This window comes from Alligator mississippiensis, chromosome 3 (genome assembly GCF_030867095.1).
Source record: "Alligator mississippiensis isolate rAllMis1 chromosome 3, rAllMis1, whole genome shotgun sequence".
NCBI classification, from domain to species: domain Eukaryota; kingdom Metazoa; phylum Chordata; order Crocodylia; family Alligatoridae; genus Alligator; species Alligator mississippiensis.
The window spans coordinates 211,035,023-211,052,594 of NC_081826.1; the positions used below are offsets into that span (position 1 = coordinate 211,035,023).

General features: G+C 41.0%; 2 protein-coding genes across 2 annotated transcripts in view; one reads left to right on the forward strand and one right to left on the reverse strand.

The window, feature by feature from the left end:
* The window catches only part of SECISBP2 (SECIS binding protein 2), a 64,822-nt gene extending 47,495 nt beyond the window's left edge, over positions 1–17,327 (forward strand). The window contains exon 18 of the mRNA XM_059724875.1: positions 13,916–17,327. Within this exon, the coding sequence (XP_059580858.1) occupies positions 13,916–14,025 (110 nt within the window). The 3' untranslated portion in view covers positions 14,026–17,327. The remainder of the gene's footprint in view (positions 1–13,915) is intronic.
* SEMA4D (semaphorin 4D) overlaps positions 3,765–17,572 on the reverse strand; it is a 158,167-nt gene continuing 144,359 nt past the window's right edge. The window contains exons 17-19 of the mRNA XM_014608690.3: positions 6,947–7,156; positions 6,022–6,119; positions 3,765–4,389 (exon numbers count right to left, since the gene is read on the reverse strand). Coding sequence (XP_014464176.1) covers positions 4,360–4,389; positions 6,022–6,119; positions 6,947–7,156 — 338 coding nt within the window. The 3' untranslated portion in view covers positions 3,765–4,359. The remainder of the gene's footprint in view (positions 4,390–6,021; positions 6,120–6,946; positions 7,157–17,572) is intronic.

A 17,572-nucleotide genomic window follows, 5' to 3' on the forward strand; every position in this document is an offset into this window, starting at 1 on the left:
AAAAACTGAAGTACTTGTCTCGATTAGCCACTGCATAGTCAAGTAGCCCTAATTTATCAGTGTCCAAGCACAATCCAAAGACACCACTTACATCAGTAGTGCAAAACCAGGTTGTCCCTCTTTCCCTTTGTTTTGCATATAAGATGTGCTCTAGGTATCACTTAGCAATGTCAAATTTTCAACAGACTAAAACCAGACAAGCTAAAGGGGCAGAACTCCTGATGACCCACTTTCAAAACTGAAAGCTGAGAAACAGCTCATTTCTTCAAGTGGAAGCCTGGCAATCTATTGCAGTAGTACATTGGCTTGAGGGCAGAGCCAGGCCTGTCTGTCGTTTAGGAGTAGGGGAATGCCCAGTAGCTGGTCTCATCTCAGAGCTGTGAGTTTCTAGTTTTAGAGAGACACTTAGCAGAACTAAGAAGTCCAATGATAACGGGGCTGTATTTAATTTAGGGTGGCTGTGCCGACCCACCTGGCCCCACAGGCTGCATGTGTGGTACCGAGCTGGCCAATGGGTCGTATCAGGCCATGGATTAAGCCTGCAGACTAGGTCTATGAAGGTGCCTGATCCCAGCACATGGAGATGTATCATCTGGCCAAAGATAGCTCTGTGCCTAAGGCAGCTGCTGTGGTGGTGGTGGTGTGGCCCACTGCTGCTGTATTGGTGGGTATTTTTGTGCTCCGGTCACCTCCCACCCCCCTCACTTACAACACTGGGGCTTCCCAGGGGTCTGGAGTTTAGCGTCATGGAAGCAGTGACAGCCATTGCCACTGCTCCCCCTACTGCCAAGTTTCTGGACCTGTGGGGAGCCAACAGGCTGTGTGACATGGCAGCCATAGATTGAGCATGACTGGTTTAGGAGACACTGGGCTGAATCTACGTGAGGCGCTGACTGTGCAGTCTTTTAGTACTTGTGTATGCAAGTACTAAATGACTGCACAGTAACGAGTGTTACTATGTAGCAGCATCCCCAAATAGCTTTTTGGTGATGCTTACTGCACAGGAGCTTGTTACTACTGAACAATAGCATCACATCATGCTTCATGCCATGTGATGCTACTGTGCAGTCCATGTCATGTCAATGCAACCACTGCCCCTTAAAGCTCCACTTCCTTTTCTGAGGTGCTTGCAGGGGCTGGTACTGGGCTTCTCAGCAATTAGGCTGTGAAAAGCCAAGGGTAAGTGGAAGCAACTCTCCTGTTCGCCCCGTGACCCCCACCATCTCCCCCATCACCAACACCTCTAAGGGTCTGTTGGGAAGCTCAGCCAGATTTGTAAGCAGAGTGCAGTTTCCACTGCAGCCTGGGTTGCAGCAGCATTGCCTTGCTCTTGCTCTACTCAACAGCAAGGGAACAAGGCAGTATAGAAAAAACAGTGTCCAGGACAAGCAATCCCTCCTCCTCAATCTCATGAGGTAAGTGCAGCCAAAAGGGCAGCACGCCAGCTGGAAGCTTGTTCCTGAACTCGCACAGTCTGCAACAGTAAGCCCTGCCATCTCCTCTCCCCCTGAGCTGCAGATGGAGGGCATGGATACTGCCAACACCACTGCTGTTAGGGGACTCAGGTTCATTGCCTGCCTCCCTTCTCTTGGACACACGTGCACACACACGCATCCTTATTCATATCCTAAAGTGATACAAGTGAAAACAGACATTTCTAGCCCCTGTGACTGCCACGGAAACAACGGAAGGAGGTTCTTGGAAGTCTATGCCTACCATCTTTCCTGTGAAAACTAGAAAGGGCCCACAGTGGGAAAGTGAGACATCAGACCAGTCTGTGCTCAGAGAGACTGCCTGCCACTTGATTTTTTAATATTATCTTGGTTTTGTTCCCCCATCTGTAAAAGGGTTACTGGAGAAACCTCCAAAAGGAAATCAAATCGGCACTAGTTCCATCATTTGCCTTTCTGGAGTGTCACATCTCTATGTCATATGCATAAGTCTATCCCTATACATACAGGCAGCCCCTGCTTAGCACTTTTAATTGGGTCCTGAAAAATAGCGTTAAGTGAAACTGAAAGTATTTGACGACCCAAGATGGCAACCGCAATTGTTTTTAATGACCCAAGATGGCGGCAGCGAGCATTATAAGGAAACTTGCTGAGCGCTAAGTGAAATCAGGTATCAATTTCAAATGAGTGTTATAGCAAAATAGTGCTAAGTGAAACAGCGTTAAGCAGGGGGTTGTCTGTACTTTGCATGTGGAGAAAAGACCAAGCCGTGGAATTTTGCCAATTCCTTTAAATGGACATAGACATCCCTGCAAAGGGAGAGCTGACACCCAATGTTTGACTCCACTTCAAAGCATTCCCATTTTACCATCCTTAGACAGCTGTTTTGAAGATGGAAGGCAGCTGTTCTTTTTCCCAGCTGTGTCCATTTACCATTTAATCTTACATATACTCTCTAGGTCATAGCAGAGATTGTTTTTAGGGTAAACCCCCCCCCCCCTTTTTTTTTTTTAAAGGAAAAAAAATTCTTGTCAGGGTTTTGTGCTCAGATAAAACCAAAGTAAATGCAAGGTAATCTAGTTGGCATATCTTGGATTCAGGACAGACATGTGATACCAGAAAGTTAACTGGAGGTGTGGAATAAGGATGAATACCATCAAGTACAAAGTGTCATTTCCAAAGATAGAGAAGGTCATAATGAAAAACAGAACGTCACCAAAAGTTCAATTCCTGTTGAAGCCTGTTGGAAATTCTGACTTTAATAGGCAAAATCCCATTATTGCAGATCTGTGGACGTTAGCACAAAGAATAGGGAAATTCATGCGTACCTGAAAATGTCCTTTCTTCAAGTACGATCAGCACAGATCCTCCTGGAGACAAATGGAACGTCTAGAACAGAAAAAGACCATGACCTCTGGGGATTCTGGCTGCTTGTTCAGGTTGAATTGGCCATGTTTGCATTAGAAGAAATAGTTTTCTTCAAAGTGTATTAGTTGAAACTTCAATTATGAAAGTAGATTGGATTTATCTTGGTGATCACAGTTTAGGAGATGGGGAATTGCAGCCCTCATCCCAGTAACAGCAACTAACAGGTCTAGTTCTCCCTCCTGCAGCTGATTACATGATCATTTTAACCGATCTATAGAAATCTTCAGGTCAGCACAAAGTCTCTTATGATGTGCTTTAAGTTTAAGGAGTTCAAGCATTGTCCATTACCCGTGAACGACTAATGTTCCCCACACAATGAAAGCCAAGCTTATACAAGTAAGCCCTGTAATTTTGTAAAAGAAGGAACACTGAAATCATGCCCCGAAACCTTCTTTATTATTCTTATTATTGTTGTTCATTTGCAGAAAGACAAAACTATTAATGTAGAACAGCAGTGCAGTAAAACACAGCATCTCAGTGTGGAACAAGTAGGTCTCCACATTTCTGACTGGCTGGCTCATAAGTCTGGCAGATGTTACTAAGTATAACAGCAGACTTTATCCTGATATCACTTCAGCTTTAAATCACTTGCTGAGTACTTAGGTTCGCTGAATTTTAATGGTGGTTGAAATATTTAGCATAAAATCAGATTAGGCTCCTCGCAGCTCTAAATCTATAAAATAAAATATGTCGTAGCAACTGCACAGTGCTTCATTTTACAGTGTGCTCTTTGAGCGCTGTATAAAATAATTTTGTACTTTACAGCTAGTCAAATGAGTTTTTTGCTTGGTACAGAAGCTTATGCAACTAACTAACTGTTCAAGCTACATTTTTATCAAAATATTTAAAGGAAAAGTGTTAACATACATGACAATGAAGGCGGCACAGAGTAGGGTTTTTTTTATTTTGTCTGAAATACCATTTTAGCGTTACACACACAGTGCATTTGCTTGCACCCAAAAGGAATGCTCTTTAAAATGCCAGAACAGGGTTTCAAGATAAACAACATGCCTCCACTCCTGCAGTTAAATTGTTGAACAAACACTTCAAATAAGTGATCCAAGTTCTTGTTAAGGATTCGCTGCTTTTGAATAGATTCTTATGCCAGAAGAACATCAAACCTGGACTTGGGTGATGTGCTTAACTAACTGAATAAAACGAAGCCATCGATCATGTTACAGTGTATAAGCAAGTCTCACCAGGATCACTTCTGTTCCTCAATAATGAGCAGAAAAAGCTGGTACGAGGAAAGCATATTGTGATCAAATATGAGGTCCATAGTCTCCATGGCAGCAGAGAAAACATTCTTCTGTGCACTGAGAAAATCATGTTTCATCTAATCAGAGCCTCCTGAATAGCAAGCCCCAATGCCAGTGCCAGCACTTGCTGAATTCCTTTCCAAATTCAGCAGTTAGAGTAGTGGAAGCTCTGATTTGCACACATTTCCTTTTTGGCCAATTCTTGTTTCTGCCTCTGTCCATTACAGGGTGTCTTTCTTGTTGCAGCTCTCCTGAGGGAACAAGAGTTAAGTTTCGCTCTAGAAAATGGCATTCATACTTTCATCCTGAACATGCTGGTCCATGTTAGCTGTAAATGGGTTGGGAAAGCACATGCCGTGCCTGCTAGTACATTATTTGTGTACACTTGTGTCCAATGTACCTTGTACTCCCAGTTCATATTTTTATCTGCTATATAAAAATGCAATGAAATCCAATTCATTATAGAAAACATTGTGGTAAATGGATAAATCTAGCTGAATGTGTGCATCGGCTCAGCTGATGCGCTCAATCCTATGGGGTCAAGGCAGTGCAGTCTGCTTTAGAGCAAATCTTAGCTTAAGTATATTTTTAAAAAAATCTCAAAATGACTTTACAATATATTAAAAAACATGTTTCATGGTCAATGTTACTCTCATCTCTGGTCATGTGAAATATCGCACCTCTTGATGACAGTTTCTGATGCACAAATCTGCTAGTCAGTCCTCACTAGACAAGGATGCAAAGGTACTGTGTTTCCCTTCCTCCATTCTCGATGCCAGATTTATTGGTTTGGTAATGCTACTTTGTTACGCTGGTGATGCAAGGGGGGCAGCGATGCCAAAGAGGATTACACTGAGAATAGAGTTATAGGCCTCGTTTGTGTGGGGAAGGGAAAGGGAGGAGGAAAAGCAGGACAGCTGAGCTGAAGGGATGTGCATGGCAAGCACCCCTGTGTCCCAGTTATCTTCAGTCTTTGGACTGTAATCATATGGGCCTTACAACAACAAAATCAGCTCTGTGCTAGTCCAAAAAGGGAGGGAGTAGGCATAAAGGCAGTATATGGCTGCTTTATAACAGATCCTGAGCAGAGCAGAGCTGAGCTCACTGACAGCAAGATTCATTTCAGAGGGTTGATAGGGAGATGCCCTCCTCTTCCCAGGAAAGAAGAAAAATAAGTGATTAAAGGAGAGAGGGAAAAGACTATACAAGATTCAGATATTAGTTGCACATCATAAGATGGATGCTTTTAGTTGGAAAGATGTTAGCATCTCAAGCATCTTTATCTCTAACACCCTGTTGTCTAGAAGTGCTTTACATGTAGATGAGCTATAATGGAAATTCTGCCTACTCCATTTTATCAGTGGGCCACAATACGGATTTTCAGGGCTTTTCCCAGTCCTTAACTAAAGCAATCAAGCACGTACCGGGCGCATCTACACGAGACAGTTACTGTGGAGCTAATTAACTCCACAGTCAACGTCTCATTGTCTACACGTGCGCCCCTATTAGGGTGCAGGAAACTAATAAACTGCTGCAAAGTTTTTCATGAGCAGCAGCACACGTGTAGATGCTGAGCTGGCTGGCTGGGGCACGAGTGCGCTTCAGTGCAAGGTCTAGCCCCATACTGAAGCACCCTTGTGCCCTAGGCAGCCCCTCTGCAGTACACTGAGCTTGGTCAGAGCAGCCCCTGACTGGCAGGCTGACCCCCCAACCCCTGACCCTCTGCCAACCAGGGCTGCTCAGACCTGCTGAATGTGCTGCGTTTTTCGGGACAGCATCTAAGTGGCACACCTGGGAGTGTCCCAGGAACAACAAACTCCAAGGCAATAATGGCTTGTGTAAACACGCCCACTAACAAATACACCTGTCACAAAGTATCTTACCCAGGTCTTCTTCCAGTTTTGCATCATTTTGTCATGTTCAGTGATGGCACTTCGCCAGCTATCAAATTCCTTTGTCCATCCATCTTGACCAGCAGAGTCTGAAAATTAAGTAATGGGACAAGTTACATAAGTGATTAGTGATCAAAAAGAGGTGCACCTACCATTTAGTTCTGCAGCAGCTTCAAAAGACATCTTTGTCTGACACAGCACTGGCATGCTGACAGGGTGCTGAAGCCAAGTCTCCCTCGGTGTCTACAGGTCAGATTTTCAGATATGAGAACACAAAAGTTCCTATTAGACCTGTGCAAAGCGGCTAGTATTTGCTTCGGATTTGGCTGATTCGGGGGACAGTGATTCGAATTACTGTCCTGAATTGATTTGAAAATCTTGGCCAGAAGTTTACTTTGGATCTTAAATGGCTTCTGTAACATAGATGTCAGGGATTTGAAGCAACTACCAAACCCAAAGCGGCAGTAGATGACCGTAGAAAGCTGACAGCTATATTCAACCAAGTCAATAAAATAAAACATAAGTTTGTGCACGTGACCATGTTTTATGCTCGTCTTCAAAGAGCCTCCAACAGCAGACTTTGTGTTTATAAGATAGCAATTATGGTTTAGGAAACAAACCACAATTGCAAACATGGTAGTCTGCGTGGAGATAGGTTTAGCTGCACTTACATTACTAGAAAAATGCAACCTTTGTGGGAACAAATCTGCTTTTTAAAATAATCTTAACAAGGATCTGAATACTGGATTCTTTCCATAGGATGCATCTGAAGTGGGCACTCAACACAGCTAATTTTCTCTAGAAACTAGAAGACTTGACCTTCAGTTGTATAAATGTTTTTACAGATGAGCTAATTGTGCTGCTCATCCCAAGAGCATGCCCAGACTGACAGTGCATTCAGTTTGCAACCACCTGCCTTTATTTTCCACTGTGATGAGCACTTTTGATGTTTTGCTTCCAGCTTTGGAGATGACTGAGCAGTGGTATTCTGTATTTTCTTCTACAGCATCTTTTACCCAGCTGAGAATATGCACTCCACCATCAGGCAATGCATGTGATTGCTTATTGACGCACACTTCCATATTCTGTCCATTCTTCTTCCAAACAAAATGTGCGTCACTTGGACCTGTGAAAATGTCAATCACCAAATTACGAGAACGAACATTTCTGACTACGACTGACGACCACATTCAATGGAGAATGAAACAGTAATATGAAAACCAACATTTATTCATGAGATTATATGCAGGGAATTGATTATAGATTTAGGAACATTAATGGCTGAAACTAGTTGTGCTAGGATTTGGTTTGCTGCTATGGTTCTTGAGCTGAGTGCTGAAACATTGAGTGTTGGCTGCAGCCAAGGCTGGGGTTTTTGACAGGGGTGTGCCAAAGCTCCCGCTGGGCCTGAGACCTGGAGGTTCATGGCTAATGGGTCTTGCCCCTCTGCTAAGGGTAAAGCCAATCACTATATTTGGCATCCAAAACGAAGTTTACCCTCTTCCCAGGATCTCTAGAGTGGTTTTTAACGGTGTTCGCAGCAGCAGCAGGATGTTGGCTGCTGTGGTCCCCCTACTTTACCTATGACAGATTAGGGTGTTATGTCTTGTCTTGTGTCAGGGTTGACTGTGTAGTTTTGCTAATAGGTTAGACAGTGGATTTGTATAAGATGGTTTGGATTGGGGTGATCCTACCTCAGGCAGGAAGTTGGACAAGATGACCCCTGGAGTTCCCTTCCAGGCCTAGATGTTCATGGGCACATCTACATATTGCCCTATGGCAATTTAGTGACACGCTACATTGCCATATGGCATGCTATGGCAACGTAATGATCATGCGTGTCTACATGTGATCGTCGGACACGTCACTGTAGCAGTGCGCTCCTCAAGTATAATGTACTGCTACAGTGACATAGTGGCAAAATTTAACCATGTGCTGCATGCACAGTGCAGTAACCACCCACACTGTGCCATGCTTTAGTACTTTCAGAAGTACCAAAAGGAAATACTAAAGCATGGCACCATAGCAACATCACTATATGATGACATGTAGACGTGCCCTATGTTTCTGTGCATGGTCAGAAGCTGGGGAAAATGAGCCAGTGTTGATAATGAGACTCAGAAGCCTAGGACTTGGTAACTAGAAGAGGTTATGAAAGAGTTTGTAAGTGAGAAAGAAATGTCCAAATTCTGCCATTCTCACAAGTGGGCTGAAGTAAAAATGGGATTATAACCTGGTCTGTAAGGAAACCTAGGTAATCCTATCTGGAACTGGTACAATGATGACCAATCATGGGGTAGATCAAAAAGTAAGTAAGTGAAAATTTGGCATCTTTGAATTAATACTAAGAGCGAAAGCCAAATGGGGATCAAACATTTTAATCTAATCACCAATGTTCATTTCACCTGCATGGAGCAAAAAGTGAACAAGCCAAAAGACTGACAGCAGCCCAAGTTGCAAAAAGATTGCTACCAAGAAGAAAAAAGGAAGAAATTCTGGTTGGTAGCCACAGTTAAGAAGTAAGTTTGTTTAAGACACCTGTGGCCCAGATGAAAAGAGAGAGGGTTTGAAGCTCTCTCTAACCTTTCAGTGTACACTACATATAAAAATGATTATTTGACGAAAAAACTACAGACCAACTTGCATTCTCAGGAGTTACTGAAAATTGACATGACTTGTTTTGAATTGGTTTGGAAGAGATAATATTTACATAAGCAGGCAGATACTGAACTAAACTAAAAATAGGCAGATTGTGTCAGGTAGGCTTTAAATGACATGAAAAATTAAGGGATTCTAGCACTATTTTCACAAACAGGAAGATTTTGGACTTGAAAAGGCAACAAACTGTAGTAAAACAGAAATGAAGCTTGTATTAAAATACCTTTACATAAATGCAAAGAAACAAAGTAGTAGTAATAGTGGAGATGAATGATGGTGATTTTGATCTAATTAAAACTCGGTAGGATAATTCCAAAAGGAAGAGAAAAAAGGTTGGCAAGGTGCATTTAAAAGTACTGACAATGCCTCTGAGAAAATCTGACAAGTCATAGAGAGAGAAAAATGAATTACTTGGGGAAATCTATAATGAACTCAAAGCAGCCAACTCCTGCCATCAGCCACAGCCAACAAGGATAACAGAAGAACAAAACTTCCTGAACCAGCTGCAAGCCATTTTGGGGTGTTTTAGCTACCCCATTTCTGTAGGTCAACTAGTATTGTTGAAGCACTTCCATAAAAGATGGCCATGTTGGTATCAAGGAAGCAAAAACTACACCCAGATGAAAATTCATCCTGCATCTACTATGCACCGAGTGATATTTAAAAGAAAGTCCTGGAGTACTGACCATGAAAAAACTTGAATTCAGGGTGGTTAAAATAGAAATTTGCACTCTATTCTTATTACTGGTAACAGAGGCCACCATGGTACATGGATACCAATACTTTAGGAAAGCATATTTTCAAATGCAATTTGGGCTTTGATTCTAAAAAGGCTTTTAAGTATTTTTAAGATACAGAAGATGTATAGTTGGTGCAAGCAACCAACGTTCCTTAACATCGTGTAAATAATATTGCTGGCTACACTCTTAGCAAAAAACGGAATCAAATGGTTTAGCCTAGATTTAACTAGTATCCAAAGTCAATATTCCCCTGGAAATTGATAAACAAAATTCTACCATCACACAGAATTATTTAACAATCTATTAATTACAAACAAGACAGGAGTTGGTGCCAGGGAAAAGATTTCAAGGCACAAGGCAGGATTTTTTATAAGGGTGAGATTAAAAACAACTGCTGGAGAGTTGTAAAAAAAAATTAAGACTGACATGGCTCAGAATCTATGAGGAGGACTATAAGGAGTTAAGAGTAATTCTTAAATAACAAATGGCTCAATTACTAACTTTATCTGGAGTGTCCTTGTTTCCTATACCAGTGAAATAGACTGTATTATGGAGGCAGCAGTGTTCAGTCCCAAAAGCCATTTCCCCAAGATTATTCTCAGGCAATTAGAAATGCAAGTCTGGATGATTTCCTGCTATTATTACACATTTACATGAAAAGCCAGAAGGGTTGCCAAAGAACACTGAGACTTGTTGAATGGTCCTAAAGTGCTTCAAGAGTTTAACTCAAACATTTTACATTTCTTTCTTAAGGAAAACTTGGTTTCCTTGTTGTGGCTGTATCACAAGCAGTGTGGTCCTGGGTCAGCACCCTGGGGAAATCACTGACCAAGTTGTAACCAAGTCATTTTGCCTTTTTTCCCACAATGCCCATTGTATACACAACCAACTGAGTTGGGAGGTTTCCCCCCTCTGCACAGAAAGTTTTACATATCTAACTTTTGCAACAGCAAAATCTAGATGTGGGCACAACTGTTTGTTTTCTTTGGAGCTCTTGGGGGGGGGGGGGAGCCTCTGATAGTCTTTCTTCATGTTTCACTGCAGTTCAGTGCTTATTCTTCACTACTTCCATCTAATCACTTTCTCCACTCTGATCACTTTTGTTTACTTTGTTTCCCAGGGCAGTATAACAGGATAAAAACACTTGCTGTGAAACGGCTTAATATAAATAATTTCATTTACATAAACCTTGATTCCTATATAATGCATAATTTAGTTGTCACAATCCTCTAGGACACACTGTTCATATAGATCTAAATGTAATGGGTTTACTGAAGAAACAAATGAAAACCAGAATTTACCAGCATCTATCTGCTAGAAACTAACACAAAGAAGTATATATACTTCTCCTTAAACTAAATGATGCCACTACACCATATTGTTAAGAAGTTGTTGTTGAAAAGAAATTGTAAGAATTTTTCCAGTGGTGGCATCTAAGTGTCTTCAGTATTTATGAATTAGATTAGAAATAATATAATACAGACTGTGTGGATGCCAAGACTCTAAATATTTAATCTTAAACCATTTCAAAAAATACTTACAGTCATCCTCTTTTCGAATGCTTGCAAGATTAAAAAATGGAGGTTATAAAATGCAAAAAATAGGCAGGGAATTAAATACATACATATACTTATGTATAATAAGGTTCTAATATACATCAGAATCCTTTCTGCAGCTGTTGGTTTTATTGTACAGGTACTGACACCATTGGAGAACAGATTTCTCCAAGGATTGACCTGACTGTTTAAAATTCAATGGCTAGCAGTCACCGATGACTCAACTTATTACTGGAATAACTATTTGAAGATTTACAGTATTTGAAAACAGAGAACTTACTGTCCACCCTATGTTCACATAAAAAACTCATCCCACCTGGTACCCATGTCTGTAGTCCAGCCACAGACTGAACTACCCTTTTTCCCTAAAGCAGTGATTCTCAACCAGGGTGTTGCACAAAATTAGCACTTTTGAGTGTACAAACACCTGCACAAGATAAACCCAGTGTGTTCCAATATGAATCCACAGTGTCAAAAATATTCGGCCCCATCACGGTCTTTTTGCGTTCTCTGCAAAAGAAGAATTGCTCTGTTATCTTTCTGTATTCAAGAAATGAGTCTCCAGGAATTAGATATAAATCTCCAGGAGACTGCTGAGAGTCACCCAGGAGATAAATGATAGGGCATTTATTAAAATTAATATTAAATGCTGAATCCAATGTTTGAATTTGAATCCAACATCCAACTCTAATGTAATAGTAATGTGCATTTGTCTTGCTGACGTAAAGTGTACACAACGTAATCCATACCTGATATACGCAAGCACACGGACACATTCGTGTTGTGTCATGGGCACGTTGGCATTCCAGAAACCTCCTGGAATAGATTCAAACAGAGTTGGCAATCCTACTTCCACAGTGTGCATTGAGACTAAAAAGGTTGAGAACCACTGCTGTAGAGAAAGGCCCTTTAGGGCAGTAAAGAATCACATAGGAGTAAGGAACCTACAGGCTGTAGGCTGGATATAGCATGTGAAGAGATTAGATCTATCCCACAGCACCTCAGACAACTGGCAGCCTGCTTCTTCATTGGCAGAAGAGGAGGTGCTCTCAGGGTCCTACTGCCTATCGTGTTCAGTGTGTTCTCCATATCACAGAGCAGCATCCCAAGTCCCAGTGCCTGCATTTTTTTCTACCTATTCTCTTAACCAACTCTGATGATCACCCTGGTGGGAGGAGAGGGGACCTGTAGCAGGGGCTGGCTTGTAAGCAGTGGCCTGTTTTGGCAAAAAGGTTGCCAGCCCCTGACATAGGTTAATGAAAACTTTGTGCTACCTGCCTGTGGAAAAATGTAATATTTTCCATGACTTCCACTCTAACATAGTTCACAAACACTATAGCCAAGATTTTTTCAGCCTCTGGAGTTTGGTTTTCAAAAGTACTCAAAGTTCCCCTTAACTCCAGTGGGAACAACAAATCCTACAACACCTCTAACACTTCAATCAACTTGCAAGTGTGTTACTGAAGTCAGTGCAATTTTGGCTTAATTTAACTTTACATAAAAGGCATAAAAATATTCTTATTTATCTGCAATAAATAAGAAAGACAAGAGTGCGATCAGGATGTACTGAGAGTAAAGTATACATCTGCAGGAGTTATGGCCACACTAGAAGCAGATTTTGAACAGTGTGTGCTGCTTCAGTTGGCAAAAATATTGTTGGTGTTAAAAGATTGTGTGCATACGTGTGTGTAATCCTGAATGCTTCTGATAAAAGCTCCAAGATATTAATTTAGAAGCAAAAGATGACGGATGCAATAGAGCTCCTTAGTAGATGTTTCTCTGGCACCAGAACTAGGACAAAAGAATTTAGCATTCTGATTCTGGGGAACAGGGAATAAATGCTAGAAAACCCTGGCTTCTCTGGCAGAAAAGTGAACGGGAGTGTGCAACATTTAATAAACCACATAAAGATGCAGAAATTGAGACCACATGAAGCTGCCTCACTACCCATGCTACTTACTCAATGTAACGCCACTGTGCTATTCCTGGAATTAAAATGATGAAGCTTAGCTTAGGTTTCCATGAAGAACACTCAAATAAGATTTATCAAGGGTGGAAATTAAGTTGCAAGAGAAGAAGAATGTGACTAATAATCAGGTAAAAGCAAAGAGTAGAATTTAAGAGTTGTCCTTAGCTAATCTCCAGAAACTGAAATCCAATGCATTTTACTGGTTAGTCATTTCTCTGCCTGCAAAGGAATTAGAGAAACCTCTCAGACAAGGGCTTTTGTACTAGCTTCATAAAAAAAAAAAACAACTCTCTGGCATCTCAGGTGTTAGAGTAGGGTAACAGGAAGAGGTCTTTGTCCTGATAGGGCCTTTCAGTAATTATCCCAACTGCTGAGAGGGGTTACCCTATTCATGAAGGATATGTAGTTCTGGAAATTGCTGTTCTGTAACAGAGAGTGTATACAGAAAGACAACAGGGGATTGCAGCAGCAGCATTTGTTTAAAAAAAATTGTATAAGAACAGTCACATTTCTTAATCTCAAAATTGAGTAATGCCCAGGGACTCACCTGCAGCTTTGGTTTGAATAAATATACTGTCTTACAAAGAAATTTCTGAACTTCAGGACCATTGAGGAACCCCTTCACTCAAAACAGGAATTGGGTTTTGACCTGGGCACAGAAAAGATGACCGGGAGTCAAAGGTCAAAGTGAGCTGGGTAAAGTGGTGGGGCTTCTTAGGCTGTTAAGGGAGAGCAAGTTTCAGAGGGTGCTAGGATCTGAATGCTGGAGAAATGAAAGAGCCAGGTGATCAGTAAGCATTAGTCACTCCTGATAAACTGGCAAAGGCAGACATAAGAGCTGTGACTCAGCAAACATGAGAACAATGAGTAAGAGGTAAGAAACTGATAGTTGAAGAGGGAGAAGAAAGGAAGCATCTTGAAATTATGAAGGCTCTAACAACTCATCTTTATATTCTTTATAGTACAAAAAGAAAACCCAGTCAGCAGAGAGAACAAGTTTGCAGCCAACTTAGTATGGTATGATGCTCTTATTCTGGGCAAGCATGATGGAGATGTTTGTAACAGGGTCTAAGCTCTTGAACATGGTAGTTTGAAGAGCAACTAAAAATCACTGAGAAACCAGGAGGGAAACACTCCTCTCCAAACTCCTGGGAAGAGGACTACCTTTCTGTCTAGGTACAGTTTGTTTCAAGAAGCAGATGTCATATCTGAAGAACATGTGGCAACGCTTGCACAGAACTTGAATTCTTTGTTGACCTGCTGCTGAATTTACAGAATTGCAACAATGAAAAAAAAATGTTGCAGTCTTATCAAAGACGAAGAGCTGCACACGAAACAGTGTCTGTGAAAAACTAAACATGTGCAAAAAGAAAAATATACAGTTACCACAGGACACACAGGAGTATAAAAAAAGGCATCTATCTCTAAGTGGTAAAAATTAAAAAAAGCCCACAAGGACAGCTGACCTGTCTATAAGGTGAAACAGCCAATATATGCATGACCCATTGCTTCAAATGTGCCAATAGTAAGTGTTTACATAACAGCTAAGTGGATCCCAAAAAAAGGTCTTGCCAAAAGGCAGCCAGCTAAGTCTGCAAAATAATTAAACAGCAAATGTTAGAAATCTAAAGCTAGGAGTTAAGAGTTAGTAGAATGAGGCCGCTCCCAGTTCGTGGGCTTATTGATTTAAATTCACATTAACAGTTTGATTACATCTCACATCTCGTATGCTGACTTCTTAAGTTTTAAGGTAAGTTAAAAATTCAGTCCCATAGTATTTTAGGGGCAGCTTGTAAATAATCACCGTCCAGAAGCAATTGAAGGAGAAAAGAACGTGCAGCAAATGCTAAATTGTTGTGCCCTAAAGGGAATAACAGAATGTCTCCTATCACCTTGGCTTGATCTCCAGCCAAAGGGGATTAATGACTGTTTTACTTTTGTGGACTAGTAGTCAATAAAAAGTGCTTAACGAAGGGTGATGGCTGGCCATGGTCCAAGGGGAGATCTTTACTGCAGAACAATCCTTAGAATAAAAGTTGGAGAACTACAGCTGGCTAAACCTTGCAATTTCCATCTTATGGGAAAACTAATTCCAAAAGGTCTCTTGAAAAGTTCAATTACTCAGCTTTTCAGCAGAATTGAAAACTCCAAATAGTTCTGATTTGGACATGCTTCATTTGACATTCTTGAATTCAACTGCTCCTACTTCCTCCCAACAAATCCTTCTGAGCTGCTATGTAGTTGGGTTCTTCTATCCTCCATTCTCCTTTTTGGGCTGGGCTCCTTGGCCAGACATTTGTGCCATAGTCACACACATCCTCTAATGCACCACAGAGGTTCAAGAAGACAGACTGCCATCAGGCATTGTGGGAAAGAGGATCCAACTAGGGTACCTGGCCTATGGAGGAAGCCAATTCCCTTATGCTCAACAACATATTAAGGGAGACAATAGACAATTATTACTGCATGGTGTTGGTGAGTAAAATCTGATTACCTTTCAAGGACAGAGGTGCTAATTCTGAGATAGGAGGTTGTGAAGTCCCCCTGCAGCTAAATTTGATATCCAGTGTCCCCCCCCCCCCCCCAGCCCCTACTTTAGCTTAATTTTTCTGTTAAAAGTGACCAGTTAACAATTTAAGATATATCCTTACAATTTAGTGTTACCAACATCTAGCATGGAAGATACTGATACCTTTAACTATTGTTCAAGTTTATAGACTGCTCAAAGCAAACTGAATTTTATTAGTAGATGTTTAGGATTCTAAATCCAAAAAGATGACAAAGCCAGTAGGAAAATACAAATCGCCCAAGCAAGGGACTAACATTAGAGGGGTGGGGATGAGGAGGGGAATGCAACTAGGTTACAGAAAATACTACATTTGATTCATATTCAACAGTTTTTGTTTCTCATACAAGCTAGACTTTTTAAATTAAAGCTCAAATTCTACAGCACAATTGTGTGACTGCATTATACATGGTGCCCTTTTTAGAAGCTTTAATATAACATTTCTTTCTCCATCCATATATCATATTATTCTCCCCTGCCAAACACATTTTATATTGAATGTAGTGCTAGAGGAAACTCTAGTCAAGTTTCTTTTCTCTAAGACAGAGGTGCTCAAGGTTTTGGCCCTGGGGGCCAAAGAAATGTCATAGGATGGGTCCTCAGGCCTGATCAGGTCTCATGCCACCCCCGTGCACCTGTATGCCACCCCCACACTGTCCTTGCCCAGTCCTACATGCCAGGATCAGACTCAGGGCCCCACACTGGTCCTACCCAACCCTATGCACCAAGATCAGACTCCAGGGTCTTGCCCCATCCTTGTGGGCCTTGGACCCTCTGCCACCCTGCACACCTAACCTGGCGTACAGGATTAGGGTCTGTGGGGCTCCCCATAGACACATGGGGAGCCTTGTGGACCAGGTGACATGGCGCCGGTGGCCAGTTCTGGCCCACAGGCCAGGAGCTGAGCACCTCAATCTAAGGTATCATTAATATTTTCTGCAGATATTTAAACAACTCTGGCTAGAGAGTTGCTTAGGTAACTGCTGCTGCTTAGCAGCAAAGAACGCTCCCATAATTTTTAGAAGCCTCCACAACACGGTAGCATCAATTTGGTGGTTTAGCAGTGTTTCAGCCATGGAACACAATTTCCATTCAGGGAGCAAGAGTCCTGCAGCTGCCAGAGGAAAAGACCTAATTTTCAGAAGAAAATGAAACATCTCATCCTCCACATAAGATGAATAGTTCAGTGCCTTTAAAAGGAAAGTAATGTATTTTGTTTAAGTTACAACACCAAGTTTATTTTCTGAATAAGAACACGTTTGGCTTCCCTGTATTGCTATTTTAAGTTGTAAGATTTCAAATGTAAGAACTGGTGACACTACCCAGCCTTTAAGAATAAGATTAATTACATTCTTTGTCTTTACCTGCTGCCACAGGTGAAAGCAACTCCTTTTAAATTTACAAAACTATTTAAAAAAAGAGGAAACACATGAAAAAAAGTTAGAGCCAATGTTTACACATACCAACATCAATTTAAGATTATGGATCATGCATTTTTTTCTTCCTATTTCTGCTGTTTATCCTTTGGTGTTTCTCATCTTAGGCAACAAACTAAACATTCATTAATGACATTCTCAACTCAGTATAATGTTTGGACAGCAGACACTGAAGGGAATGTATATTATAAAAACTGTTTCCACCCCAGCCTTTCAATTCATGGAAACATGGCCTTCCATTTTGTAAAAAATATTTTGGTCAAATTCAGTCTAACGGTTTTCCATGAATAAAGAATATGAACATGAAAAAAATGCGTACAAAACATGTCCAAATCTATTCTCCTAATCAAGTAATAAAATTGTTTAAAATAACATATTTCTATTCATTGAACTTAATCTCACACTTCATGGTCCTGAAGTAAAATTGTTTTGAATTCAAAACAGTCAGATACTATACCACATGCCCACTTAATGAAAAGCTATGAAATTCTGGGAAAAAATACACAACAGCCGCTTAGGCTTTCATACCATTATATGCTTCCACTGATGTATACATAGTGCAAAGAAAGCTATCAAAACCATGAGGAATTTAGCATCTAATAGAAACAAACCTAAAA